The 14201-nt window shown below is 33.9% G+C and overlaps 1 protein-coding gene across 1 annotated transcript; it reads left to right on the forward strand.

Annotated features, from left to right (window-relative positions):
* Nucleotides 1-906: 906 nt before the first annotated feature.
* On the forward strand, nt 907-8294 carry LOC133300786 (uncharacterized). Its single transcript, XM_061500376.1, has 8 exons — nt 907-1039; nt 1205-1334; nt 2092-2766; nt 6192-6204; nt 6397-6445; nt 6543-6822; nt 6898-7027; nt 7832-8294. The coding sequence occupies exons 1-8, from the start codon at nt 907-909 to the stop codon at nt 7904-7906; spliced, it is 1485 nt and encodes a 494-aa protein (XP_061356360.1). The 3' UTR covers nt 7907-8294.
* Nucleotides 8295-14201: the final 5907 nt, after the last annotated feature.

The following is a 14201-nucleotide window of genomic DNA, read 5'->3' on the forward strand; positions in this document are numbered from 1 at the left end:
GATTTTTCTGTCTTTCTCACACATGTATATAACATATATATACTGTCTCAGAGGATTCTACTGTAAGCCATGAAATAAAGATTTAAAATGTGATCAATTGCTTTCTGAATATATGAAATATAACGCTATCCCTCCGTCGGCAATACATTTAGTAAATACTATTAGAGCCATGAGGTCTTGGGCAGGTTAACCAAGATATTATAGTAAGCATTAAGCAAAATCTGCATGAGTGCTCAAAGATTTCATTTTCATAACGTGTAAATTATCATAAAGAAAGGACAGTAATACATTATATATCTTTATTAAGAAGCTTCATATATTGTCGTGTACAATACATGAGTGTGTTTTATTTTACGAGACGAGCATTTAGTTTTTTGTACTACAAGATTACATGAAACTGTTGCAATTTACTAATTGGCAATAGTTTCTAAATTAATCCTTCCCATCACTTTCACATAGTAAATCCATTATTAGCTACACTGATGTGTGCAGACAGGTAGAGAAGGAGGTGCATGAAACAACCTGCAATATTCCCTCCTTTTTCTTTTTCCACTCCTCTAATTATTTATTTTGGGACTTTGTTGATGTGGAAGGGCTTTGTCTTGGTTACGTAATACTACAATGTACGTAGAAAATGGCAACACTAGCGAGAATAAAGTTGCTGGAACGTCATTTTACGGTTAGATGGAGATCTGGGTCCCTTGCATGGACCCCACCTGGTTGTAAATGTCGGCTCTGCCTTGTACTTCCCCTCATTTTTAAAGAAGGGAAGAGAGAGAGAGAGAGACACCTAACTATTTCACACAAATCCCCGCATTTGATCCAGGCAATTTAGGACACTGAGGGAACAAGATTAAATTAAAGACAGGAATAGAAGAAGAAGAAGAAGAAGGCCTAGAAATTAAGATGGGTCATCATTCTTGCTGCAACCAACAGAAGGTTAAGCGAGGGCTTTGGTCCCCCGAGGAAGATGAGAAACTCATTAGATACATTACCACTCATGGCTATGGCTGCTGGAGTGAAGTTCCAGAGAAAGCAGGTCTGTCTTATAATCTATATATAAATATATACAAAACTTCTTGATCATCTCTTATTTCTTCCTTGCTTGATGATATGTATATAGGATTTCTCTCTACTAATTTTTGTGATTATAAATCAACCTTTGGTTTGTATATATAATATATGTTTGGTGTGATTTAATCAGGGCTTCAAAGATGTGGTAAGAGTTGTCGCCTGAGATGGATTAATTATTTGAGGCCTGATATTAGAAGAGGCAGGTTTACACCTGAGGAGGAGAAGTTAATTATAAGCCTTCATGGGGTCGTTGGCAACAGGTTAATTTTAATCAAATACTACTGACTGTAGCTCTACCAAGTATTTTGAATTATCATAAGTCCATTGTTTCCTTGTTTGCTCTTCTTTAATTGCATTTTCTGTCCGATTGTGTGGTCTTATATATCCCTTTCTTCTTCCTTTGAAGCAGCCTAAATATGGTTGAGTCGAGTTCTATAGCTACCAACGACCCAATCCAACTTTCCAAATTGATTATAATGTGAAAATTTCAGAAAGTATATGAAACCCCGCTTGAAATTTGGAAAAAGTAATCATATAGCTAGTATGTGGTTAATGGGAATAGAACATGTAGAAATGTACTTGAGACTTATTAACACTAGCTATATATATATAACTCAATATTGTAAAAACAAATCTTTGGAATTTATTCCTTAAAACAGCTATAATTAATTGAAGATGCAATTTTGTATATATCTGAAGGAGCTATCAGCCTCGATCGGAGGTACAGTTTTGGTGAAGTTAAGCTGGTAAATTCTGTTAGTTGAAATTTACTTGTCCGTTTTCAGTGTGTGTACACTCCCAGCCTCCCACCTCCACATTCTTCATAATATTTTATTGAAATCCGTTTTCATAAGCAACTAAAATACTATCTTATCTCTTCACTTAATGGCACGTTTATCTCGACATATATATATGCTTCAAAATTACGATTATATATATATATACTAAACATCTTATCTAAGATTTATATATGCTTAATTAATTTATATAATATGTTCTTGTGAATGGGAAATGCAGATGGGCTCACATTGCAAGCCACTTGCCTGGTAGGACTGACAATGAAATAAAGAACTATTGGAATTCATGGATCAAAAAGAAAATACGAAAGCCTTCGGTGCCTTCAATGAGCACTTCACAAAGTGTTGATCATACCCTGTTCAATTATAATTCGAATCAACTAGATCACTTTGTCAACCAAGAAAATATAACAGCAAAACCACCACCGGTACAAGAAACCCTATTTTCTTCCACATGCCCGCTATTTATGTTTGACACTAGTTCACTAGATGGGACAACAGCAGATACCAATGTACGAGGAGAACTCTTTCAAGATACTATGGGTTTGAGCTCTGAAACGTGGAACTTAAGCCACCATCAAGTCCAAGCCCTTCCTCCTCATCCAGCGGCAAATTTTACAGCAGCTGCAGTCATGGATAATACGAATTATCTACCACCATTGTTAGAGAACGTGGAAAACATGGTGCCAATTGAAGTACAGTCTTGCAATATGGACGAGGAAAGAGAAATAGCACTGGAGTGCTTGCAGAGACAAGAGTTGAATGAGTGGGTTGAGACCCAACAACATTGTCCTAGCTTTCTTTTCTGGGACAGTGTTGAAGGACAACTTGGAGGGGAAGAACTACCTCCAAATTCATCAAATATGGGAACAAACACACTTTCTCCTTTTCCTTAGTCCCCACTCTTTTTCTTACGCTCCCTATGATCTCTCTAACTAGGAAGGGTTTTCAGAGATTGCTCCTTCTCCTTTTGATTGCTGAGATTGGAAAGATTGCCAAATATGAGTGAAGATAATATATTATGTATTATATATGACCAAGCGTGAAGTGTTTATTGAGTGTTTTGACATGGAAGAGGGAAAAAAATATAAAATAAAGGCGATTGCAACCAGTAGGAAAGTTTGATTTTGAAGATATTCTACACATCTTCAATTGCTATTTGACTGTACATGTGTTGGTTTCTGAATGATAATAATGGATTTGCCTTTTACATTTCCGCGTCTTTTTATATAACAAATCTTTCTTATAGAAAAAGCATTGACTTACCACATGCACGTTCTCCCTCCAACCAAAAACATACACAAGAGAAAGATATCAATTTGGCATGCCAATCTGGCCACATCCCTGGGTGTTGTTTTGTATGTACCTCGTAGTTAAGATATGGTGAACTTTTCAAATGAGTAATGCTAAAGAATTTTAGAATTTAATTAAAATTTATCAAAATTCAAAAAGATTGTTTGTTAAGGGAAATGTTATATTTATTACCTTTTTTTTTTTACTATCGAATTTTAACCGTTGATTTCTGTCAATCTAACGGTTATAATTTATTGGATCACAGTTTTTAATAAATTATAACCGTTAGATTGATGAAAATCAATATTTAAGATTTTATAGTAAGAGGTAGTAAGTATAACCTCCCCCATTTGTTAAATGGCGAAAATTATTCATTTGTCCAATAATTAAATAATGATGTTTTTGCGCATCTATGTACTGTTAGAGATATATAAATTCATTAATGTAGCTTCATCTAACAACAGCTTAAGTGTTTGAGTTAAATTGGTTCTTTACATGGTATCCCGAGTTTGATCCTCGCTGTCCCCTATTTTCTTTGTGAAATTTCTTAGTACAGGTAGGCTGAGCTTGATGCATCATTTATCTTTCAAGCGCAATTAGGTTCTCTTGTGAGGGGGAGTGTTAAAGATATATAAAATCATTAATTGTAACCTAACAAACTGAATTACCTAGGAAAAAAAAAGCAAAAATTGAATAGAATGAAGTAAATTATATTTTATGTATGTTCTGTCTTAAAGACAAATATATCTAGTACGAGACTAGTATATTGATCTTTTAAAGGGCCAGCCCATCAAACGAGCGAGATAGCCCATCAAACGTTTAAAGGGCCAGCCCATCAAACGGGCGAGTTAGCCTGCCAACAAGTTTTTATAATTAAATTAAAATTCCACTTTTCATCTTTTATAATTAAATTCCTAAATTTTATTTCAATTTTGTAAATACTAATTTGTAAAGTTTCAAATACTACGACCAAAAATCCTAGCAAAAAAATAATTATTTATTCTTATTAATTACACAATTAAAAGAAATGACCATTCAATATTTTGCAGTATATTATTATTTTAATACTATTTAGCCTGCCAACTATGAAGTGTTTGTTAGAATATTAAATGTTATAACTTAAATATTTTTCAACTCTTCATCTAATATATATTCAATAATACGCATATCTCAAAGAATCGATTTAGAGGCAACTATAAAATACATAGTAATATAGACGCAACTATAAGAACCTTTTTTTTTGTAGATAAATATAAAAACAAATTATATGCTGATATAAAATGCTGACGGTTAGAGATAGCAAAATAGGCTCGGTCCGCCCTGCCCGACAACACTTACTGTATAACAAACCCGTCTTTATGTGACTATGATAATTGGATTTAATGTTGTAAATATTTCATAAACAAGCATCTAAAAAGATGAACAATGAGATTGTGATAAATGAAAGTCCATCTTTGATAAATACTGAAAGAAGCCGAGTCAAACTATGTAATTTCTGAATGACTATAAGACAAGCTAAAATGCAGAGATATACTTTTATGTTTTGTGTTAAATTTTAAGAGACAAACAAATGGAAAGATTTTTATTTATTTATTCTTTTTAACCGGTGCTCTTATTACACTTACAATCAAAAGAATTAGTCATGATATCAAGTTGTTGAATAATACCGGCCAAGTTTTTGGAAAGTAAAATCAAATAATTGAATATATATACTTAAAACCAAAGTAAACTTACACTTATGATTATATTTATTTTTTTAAAATTATATGTGACTTTAAAATATAAATCAAGCATAACTTATTAATTTTAAATATAAAAACTTTATATGCTGACATAAAATATTGACAGTTAAAGGTCGCAAATTGGTCTCGTCCCAGAGGGCCGACCCACCTCACCTGCCAACACATTTTTCTTCTTCTTATATTTACTGTCCAACAAATCCGTATTTGTGCGGCTAAGTGTTTGTTATAATATTAAACGTAATAACTCAAATATTTGCCAACTCTTCATCTAATATATATGTCACAAATACACCCACTTCAGAAAAGTCAATTTAGAGACAACTCTTCAGTTATTACATGTTGATATAAAATGCTGACACTTAAAGGTGACAAAATAGGCTTGGCCCGAAGGGCCGGCCCACCCCAACTTCCAAATGGGCGGGTTAGCCCGCCAACACGTTTGTTCTCTCTCTTATATTTACTGTCAAACAAACAATATTTATATAAAATATTGACAGTTAGAAATGACAAAATGGGCTCTGTCCGGAGGGCCGTTACTGTCCAACTAACACGACGAGGTACCTAATTTCAACTTTTTGTACACGAAGAGTTGACAAATATTTGAGTTAGTACGTTTAATGTTCCAATACACACTTAATAGTTGAAGTTAAATGTGGTAATTCAAAAGGCCATTCATTATCTTAATTGCATAAAATGCAGCGATATACTTTTACGATTTGCGTTAATTTTTACGAGATAGACTAACTGATTTCTTTTTCCCCCCGTGCATCGAACGGGTAATACTCTATATATATATATATATATATATATATATATATATATATATATATAGGAAAATAATGACATATTCTTTCTTTTAGGGTTAACGACGCTCGCCGACAAATTTTTTGATCTTTTTCTTTCATGCATCGCACGAGTAATGCACTAGTATTAGTATAAGTGAATTTACAATATGCTTGTCAACTGTTAAGCTCATCTATAATTAGTTTAAGATTCGTTACATAGTTAATTTAAAATTATTTTATTTTCTGTCATCAGTTTACCCAAAAAAATGATTTTATTTTATTTTTAATTATCAAAAGAATATTAAATAAATAGCAACTTAGATGGGCCAAAAAAAGAAAGCAAGTTGGGTCTTGGATATGGTTATGGGCTGGGGAAGTTACAAGAAAGCTTAATTTTGGGCCATGAATAGAACCATAAAAAAGCCCTAACTGTTGGGAAGATGAGAACTGAAAAGTCCATTATAAACGTGGAGTAGCTGGAATTAGGGTTTCTATCGCAGCAAAGGGATAAAGGTGTGGGAGTGGTCGCAGAGCTGTGTTTCGTTGCCGCCTCAACCTTGCAACCATGGTATTTGATAATTATCTTATCTTCTTAATTTGTTAATACAACTTGGGATTTGTTTGCATTGGTTGAATCGATTTGTGCATACGATTTTTTATTTGTTTTGTTTAATTTATTTATATATTTTGGTTAAAATTGTTCAGATCATCACTGAGAAGAACCGTAGAGAGATATGCAAATACCTCTTCCAAGGTCCCTTCATCTTCTATCAATACTTTATGATTGCGTTGTCTTGTGTTGTGTTTAAAACTTCAAATCGTGAATTTGATGGTTTTTTTTATTTATTTAGAGGGAGTTTGCTTTGCGAAGAAGGACTACAATCTGGCAAAGCACCCGGAGATTGATGTGCCGAATCTTCAGGTGATAAAGCTGATGCAAAGTTTCAAATCGAGGGAGTACGTGAGGGAGACATTTGCTTGGATGCACTATTACTGGTTCCTAACCAACGATGGCATTGAGTTCCTCAGGACTTACCTCAATCTTCCATCTGAAATCGTTCCAGCCACTCTGAAGAAGCAAGCTAAGCCCGCTGGAAGACCATTTGGTGGCCCACCCGGCGATCGTCCTAGGTAATTTAACGTTGTTATGTTATGCTGTTGTATTTCTCTGTTTGATTGCAATGTGTGTAATGAATCTTTGAACAGGGGTCCACCTCGCTTTGATGGAGAAAGGAGATTTGGTGACCGTGATGGATACCGTGGAGGTCCCCGGGGTCCTGGTGGTGACTTTGGAGACAAGGGTGGTGCACCTGCTGACTACAGGCCTTCTTTTGGGGTAATTTCGTTGCACCATGGTTTAATGTGATTGAAGATTATGTTCTCTTTGTTTATTTATTTACTAGGATTGTATATTCATTTATTTTTATTTTTTGATTATTGGTTGTTTTTGAAATCTTATTGTTTACGTAGTATTTGCTTTTGTCGCCATGGTTGGTTTGCTCTGCTTCTGGTTGTCATTACTTTGTGGCCTTGTTTTCATTATGAAGCTGTTTTTTTTTTCTGTGCTTGTTTTGTTTATACAAGCTTTGGTATATTTGTACATATAAGATGTCTTTTGTGGGAACAAATGGGTATTTTTAATGCATGTTTGAACCTTCTAATGATGATGTGCGGCATTTGGTCAATTGGTTCAGTGGCTCAGTGATTCGAAATCTATAGTTTTTTTTTTTTAATTTGAAATATGTAGTTTTGTAGTTTTTTCTGTACGTGATTATGGGTTGTTGTTTTATTCATTTCATGGCATTCTTTATATTGGTAGGAAGATGGTATGTTGCGACTAGCTAGCTTCTTAATCCAAATTATGGTGATTGAAGTTTGGCCGGAAGTTTTAGGTTTATTTGTAATTCACGTTCAATGTCGATTTTCTCTTCCATTTGAAGTGACGAGTTTATTTGGATGGTCTGAGACAAATTATCATTTACAGAATGCTATTATATACTATTTGCATGAAGCTGTATTGTACAGATGTTAATAACAAGTCTGTAGCTGGTTCTTGTGTGCAGTAGATTTCCTTTGTCATGGATATGTTATTGTATATGAGTTTTCTTGAATCATGTTGTATGCTTTGACACTGTTGCAGGGTCCTGGTGGAAGGCCTGGCTTCGGTCGTGGTGCTGGTGGTTTTGGAGCGCCAACTAGTTCAAATGCTCCTTAAATATAATGAAATCTGCTCCAGTTTTTGGTGTTAGTTATTTTAGCTGTCATTGGAGTCAATACTAGTTCCTCTCCCCCAAAATTTGTTTGTTCGACATTTTACTTTAATATCCGGTAATTCATGTGATGAAGATTTTGAATCGAGTGTTTTTACTTAGTAGGATGACAATCCTTGTTTATGTTGGATAATGGATGGTTTTGGATATAGTAAAAAATATCCTATGAAATTGAGGGTATGAAGGGAGGTGAAAAGAACATTACTCTTAAACGGAAATTTTCCCTTCGAGCCTGCTAAAACTTCCCTTTGAATTGTAGGCAAGGAATGGGGAAGAATTTGTTTTAGATTTGATTTAAAAAAATCAGTTCAAAATATTTGATCAACTTGTAAAGTTTGATTAATGATGTTAAATGGACGATTGTTAATGATAATTTAAAATATGATTAGGATATGTGAGTAATTTAAATGTTTGTAAATTATTTATCTTCATTAACTAATCTAGTTTTTTTTTTTTCTATTTGATAGTGTTTTGAGATTTGTGTCGTGTTATTTAATATAATGATATTATGTAATAGGATCTTAACCTTAGAGTGGTAAATCAATGCTGATTGGGGATAAAAGAGAAAGAAGAAAATTATCATAGTTGATTTACTCATTATTAGTTAGTATATTTTCATATCATAATTATTTTATTATTATTTTAGATGCTTGTTCCAGACATTCAAAATATCGGTAGTATCCGAATGTTTAATACTTGAATTTCCAAAACAAATTCGGATTTGGATTTTGAGATGCAGGTTGGATTGATATTTGTTCGGTCGCTGGTTTTTAAGCCCAATTTAAAAATTTATTTCTTTTTGGTATGGCCTGTTATAATATTTTCAAGCTTTTGAATTACGGACTAAAGTTATTTTCTTGTTTTTGTTAGTTCGGGCTTTATTATACGGATGTAGGTCAGTAACAAGGTTTTTTTGGACGTATATGATACCAACACATACTAGCAGCTCCCTACGCAGAACAGGGTAATAAAGTATAATTTGAGCTGGAATGTGTTCCGACTAGCATTGATGCAAAACCGAGGTCTGCATTAAGCAGGAATCCTAACTCCTACATGGTAAATAATCCTATGTAGTACCATTTACAACATATGACGAACAGAACCACTCAAAGCAAAATTCTGCACGACTATCGAACCGCATTGATCATTTACACCTGCCGCAAAATGTTACACAGCATAACCACTCGCAAACTTTCAGTATATACTACAATCATTTTAACCTCGTTTCCTGTCGAGCAAAAGCACCAAAGATGGAGCCACTATAGTTATCAACAATAACAAAAACTATCGTAGATGAATTATACACGTATTTGCATGTCTACGTACTCCTTCAATTTGTACTTTGTAGCATTTTATCCTATGAGACTATTAAATAAGGGTTTGCTTTTTCTGCAGTTATTGCAGATAAGTTATCTGCAATAAGTCGGGTTTTTGACCATTGTAGCCCTTATGTAATAATTAATTACCAAATTGACCTTGATTATAAATTATTTCAAAAATTTAACCTCTTCAGAAAATATAACACCAATCTGCTTCTGTTTGACCGTTGACCACCAAGCCTACTCAGGTAGCCTCTCCCTACTCGGGTATATTTTGAAATTTTTTATCTATCCGGGTAAGGAAAGGGATACCCGAGTATATTTCTTGAATCTGGAAAAATGCTTGAATTATTTATCCGGATAGGGAGAGGATTACCTGGGTAAATAATCCAGATTGAAGAACAAGCAGAGATGATGTCATGTCAACTGAAGATTTTTACACTGGAATTTTTTGGAAAGGGATGGGGGACTCAAGCAAAAGACGAACAGTTTCCAAAAAATAAATACAGCTACCAGTCCCTAGGTAGTTGTTGCAACACAAGAAAGGATTATCTCAATTCCCTATAATTATTTCTTGATCGTGTTATTATTTCTGCATTGACTTATTTAACATTCATGGAGTATGATGCTTGGTTTATTGACTTATTTAGTCCCTAGGTAGTTATTATTTTTACCGGTTTAAGATACCATCAATGGATTTGAGAAACCATATTTGGTGACATTTGTGATGAGGTCATACTTAATGGCATAAATATCAACATAGACTAAAGTAGCATCCTTCAATTCAGTTCTTAGGAATCCAGATCCTTCTTTTGAGCCAGTGCAAGTATTTTAGGAAGACATCCCAAGGGCCCGGTGTTGTGAACCCAAAACTTCCTGGCACCTTCATTATACAAACTCTGCACACAGATAGAGGAACCAAGCATCATACTCCATGAATGTTAAATAAGTCAATGCAGAAATAATAACACGATCAAGAAATAATCGTATGGGGAATTGAGATAATCCTTTCTTGTGATGCAACAACTACCTAGGAACTGGTAGTTGTATTATTTCTTGGAGACTGTTCGTCTTTTGCTTGAGTCCCCCGTTCGTTCCCAAAAAATTCTAGTGTAATGGCACCATCTCTGTTTGTTCTTCAATGTTTGAATTATTTACCTGGGTATCCCCTTTCCTATCCGGGTAAATAATTCAAACATTTTTTCAGATTCAAGAAATATACCCGAGTAACCCTCTCCTTATCCGGGTAGATGAAAAATTTCAAAATATACCCGGGTAAGCTTGGTGGTCAGCGGTCAAACAAGGACAGATTGATGTTATGTTTTCTGGAGAGGTTAAATTTTTGAAATAGTTTATAATTAAGGTCAATTTGGTAATTAATTATTAGATAAGGGCTACGATGGTCAAAAAGCCGCAGTAAGTCCAATACGATGTCGTTTTGGGACGGAAATCATGGTGTTTTTGTAATTTTAATTTATTTCAGGGTTATAATAATCTTTACATTTATAATTTTTTAAGATTTCAAAACCAAAACGACGTCGTTTTGATAATAAATGCAGATAACTTATCTGCATTAACTGCGGAAACTTTTTTCCCATTAAATAATCTGTTTATAATTTTTGATTTTATGTCAACCCATAGTCATTGGATTCTTTACTTTTCAGGCTTTGATGTACATTCTCATTCTTCATTTATTTGTTAATAATAATAATTCAAATAATTGGTTACTGTTTGGTCGATACCTTCCCAATTAGGGGTGAAAGTGGGCTGGGCTGGACCAAGCTTTGCCCCGAAAAGCCCAAGCCTACATCAAAAATTTTCAATTTGGCCTGACCTAAGCCTAGTATGAGTCTAACTGTTAGCCTGGTTTGACCCGTTTATAAAAAAACAAATGACCTGGCTTGACCCGTTAGCCTGTTAATTTTTAACCTCCAAGCAGAACTATGAATCAACTTTACAAAGTACTCAAATTCTGTTGCTACACCAAAAATCATAATTTCAACATCCAAACATAATCATGAATCATAACAGAACTCATACAATATGCATTTAAGTCATTTTCAAAAGCAAAATGCTCAAACTAAATAACATATATTTCATCAGATCCAACAAACGAATCCATACTATGTAAATTAAAATAACTACATGAATCCAACAAACACATCATGATGCTTGTAGTAAGAATAACCTCTCCCAAAAATCTTTTAATATATTCATATACACAATCTAACATGTTGAGATGTTGGTTCCTCCTATATAAGAAATAAAGTAAGATTTCTATTAAAATATAATCGAATATAATTAAGTTATAAATAATTGCAATTGATTAAATTTATATATTTTTTTTCTTCAAGGCATACTTACTATATTTTATTTTATTTAAAATAAATAGTACAATATAGGCCGGCCTGTAGGCTTATAGGCTCGGCCTTTTGAAAGTGGGCCTGCGGCCTTTTTATTAAACAGGCTTTTTTAAGGCCCGAGCCCGGCCTATTATACAAAATATACTAAGTCAGGTCTAGCCTGATGTAGACCGAGCCGTAGGCCTCTGTAGGCCGGCCCGGCCCAGTTTCACCCCTATTCCCAAAGGACTCGTAAAATTTGCTGGACTGAAATTCCACAGATTGAACATAGTCACAGGCACAGCCACAGGGATCCATCCTTGGTACACGCAGAAAGATTGACTGCAGTTTATAAAACTATGAAACAAGCATAGCTAAGCGAAACACGCTGCTTCCTAGTGACCAAGTGGGCTTTACCCACAATATTTTGCACCTTCCAAGTTCCAACCAACACAAGTTGCAAATTGGTTTTAGTCTATTACGTTGGCTAAGCACCAAGTGACTTGGTCGTCCACCCTAATAGAAACGCAGACCTAGCTCGAAGAAGTAAGCAGATGCTGACTTAAAAAGATACGTGGAAAATTAATTATAATACGTGGAAAATTATCACCAGCTCTAGCATGTTTAATATGAAAGCCATTGTACGCAATTCATGAACCTAGAATTGAACGTGGTTTTGTGGTGAAACCAACCTAAAAGATAAAAGGAGTCCAGGTTCTAGAGGATTAACAATCCAGGCATGCAAGAAATGAGCAAACATCTGTGATAAATCCTAAAAGCATCTGATTATAACAATGTTTTTGGAGATCACGTTACAGTTTACGCTTTACAGGCAAATGAACAACTGGCAAGTAGTATGCTCGGCTAAAGCACCATTTTAAAGTTTTTGGACAAAAGAATTGTCCGGTTAAAATTGATTGGATAAGTTTTTTCAAAGTAATGCAGACAAATATGTCACCTATGCTGACGAGACTAGTCCCGTCACTGATACTGACGGGACTCGTGCCACGTCAGCGCCACGTAGGCAGTCCAATTACCGTAAATCTTCGGAAGACCATAACTTGTGACTCGGGTATCCAAATCAGATGATTTTTTTTTTTTTGATTTCACATAACTTTTCGAGATCTACGCAATGATACCTCATTTGACATATTTTATCTCCCACAAACATAGTTTGAATTTGTAACAATTGTATCACAATCACAAGAGTGTTTATCCATAAGACTATGTTTGTGGGAGATAAAATATATCAAATGAGGTGTCATTGCGTAGATCTTGAAAAGTTATGTGAAATAAAAAAAAATCATCTGATTTGGATACCCGAGTCACAAGTTATGGCCTTCCGAAGTTTTACGATAATTGGATTGCCTACGTGGCGCTGACGTGGCACGAGTCCCGTCAGTATCAGTGACGGGACTAGTCCCGTCAGCATAGGTGACATGTTTGACTGCATTACTTTAGAAAAACTTATCCAATCAGCTTTAACTGGACAATTCTTTTGTCCAAAAACTTTAAAACGGTGCTCCTAGTATGCTCATGCTCTCGAAAACGCCACTGTCAGCTTGTTATTTAAATTTTCACTAAGTTAGACTTATTCTATAACTTTTTGGGGGGTCAAAATTAGCTCCGGACAATTTTTATTTTTATTTTTATTTTTTTATTTTTTCGTTTTATGAATAAGTATACTCGGTATTTTATACTAATTAGGTGGCTTTCAATATAGTTGTAAATTCAGTCTACCAAACCAAAAATATAATTAAATTAAAGCATTTTAGATTTGGTCAAATATAGAATAAAATTAGATATCCTTAGAGGACCAGTTCTTACATTAGAAATCCGTTGAAAATCCAAATTCTCAATAAAATTTTCACCAGAAGATAGTTATTTTAGTGTTGTGTAGACGAATTAAAATCCTAAAGGCGGTTAACACATTTATATAAAGAAACTTGGATAAGAATTAGAGGAAGATTTCAATATGTCTGAAACTATGAATAACATTTAAATAGCTGTCATTATTATCATTTCGTTTACCTAAAGAAGCAACACGAATCAAACTTAGACATTAGATAATTTCATACATTAATTACTGGTATGTTTTAAGAAAAAAAAATTTAATTAAAAAAATATGTAAACTTTTTAAAGATAAATAGATAATTTGAAAAAGCATTTTTAATACTTTTATTATAAATTAAAATAAACTTCTTAAACTTATGTTAATATATCTTAAATATATATATATATCCAAAGTAGCTTATTTGACTTTATCTCTGCAACTAGTTATTTATATGAACATTTTAATTTTCATACTGAATAAGATAGCTTAAAAAAATTCTTACTAAATTTTTTTAATACTCAAATTAATCCTTGTACGTTAACAGTAATATTATAAGAAAAGAAATTTAATCGGACAATAGACCATGCCTTTGTATTGGAAAATGAAAGCGTCTTCTTCTCCAAACATTGAGTTGAAAAGAAGAGAGTGAAGTTTGGCATTGCAGTTTCAGAATAAAAGAAGAGTGTGAGGTTTGGCATTGCAGTTTCGGAAGAGTGCTTTGGTTTCCTTCCCCATTCGATTGAAG

This window comes from Gastrolobium bilobum, unplaced genomic scaffold (assembly GCF_033153095.1).
Source record: "Gastrolobium bilobum isolate Gb01-03AN ecotype WA unplaced genomic scaffold, APGP_CSIRO_Gbil_v1 utg1531, whole genome shotgun sequence".
NCBI classification, from domain to species: domain Eukaryota; kingdom Viridiplantae; phylum Streptophyta; class Magnoliopsida; order Fabales; family Fabaceae; genus Gastrolobium; species Gastrolobium bilobum.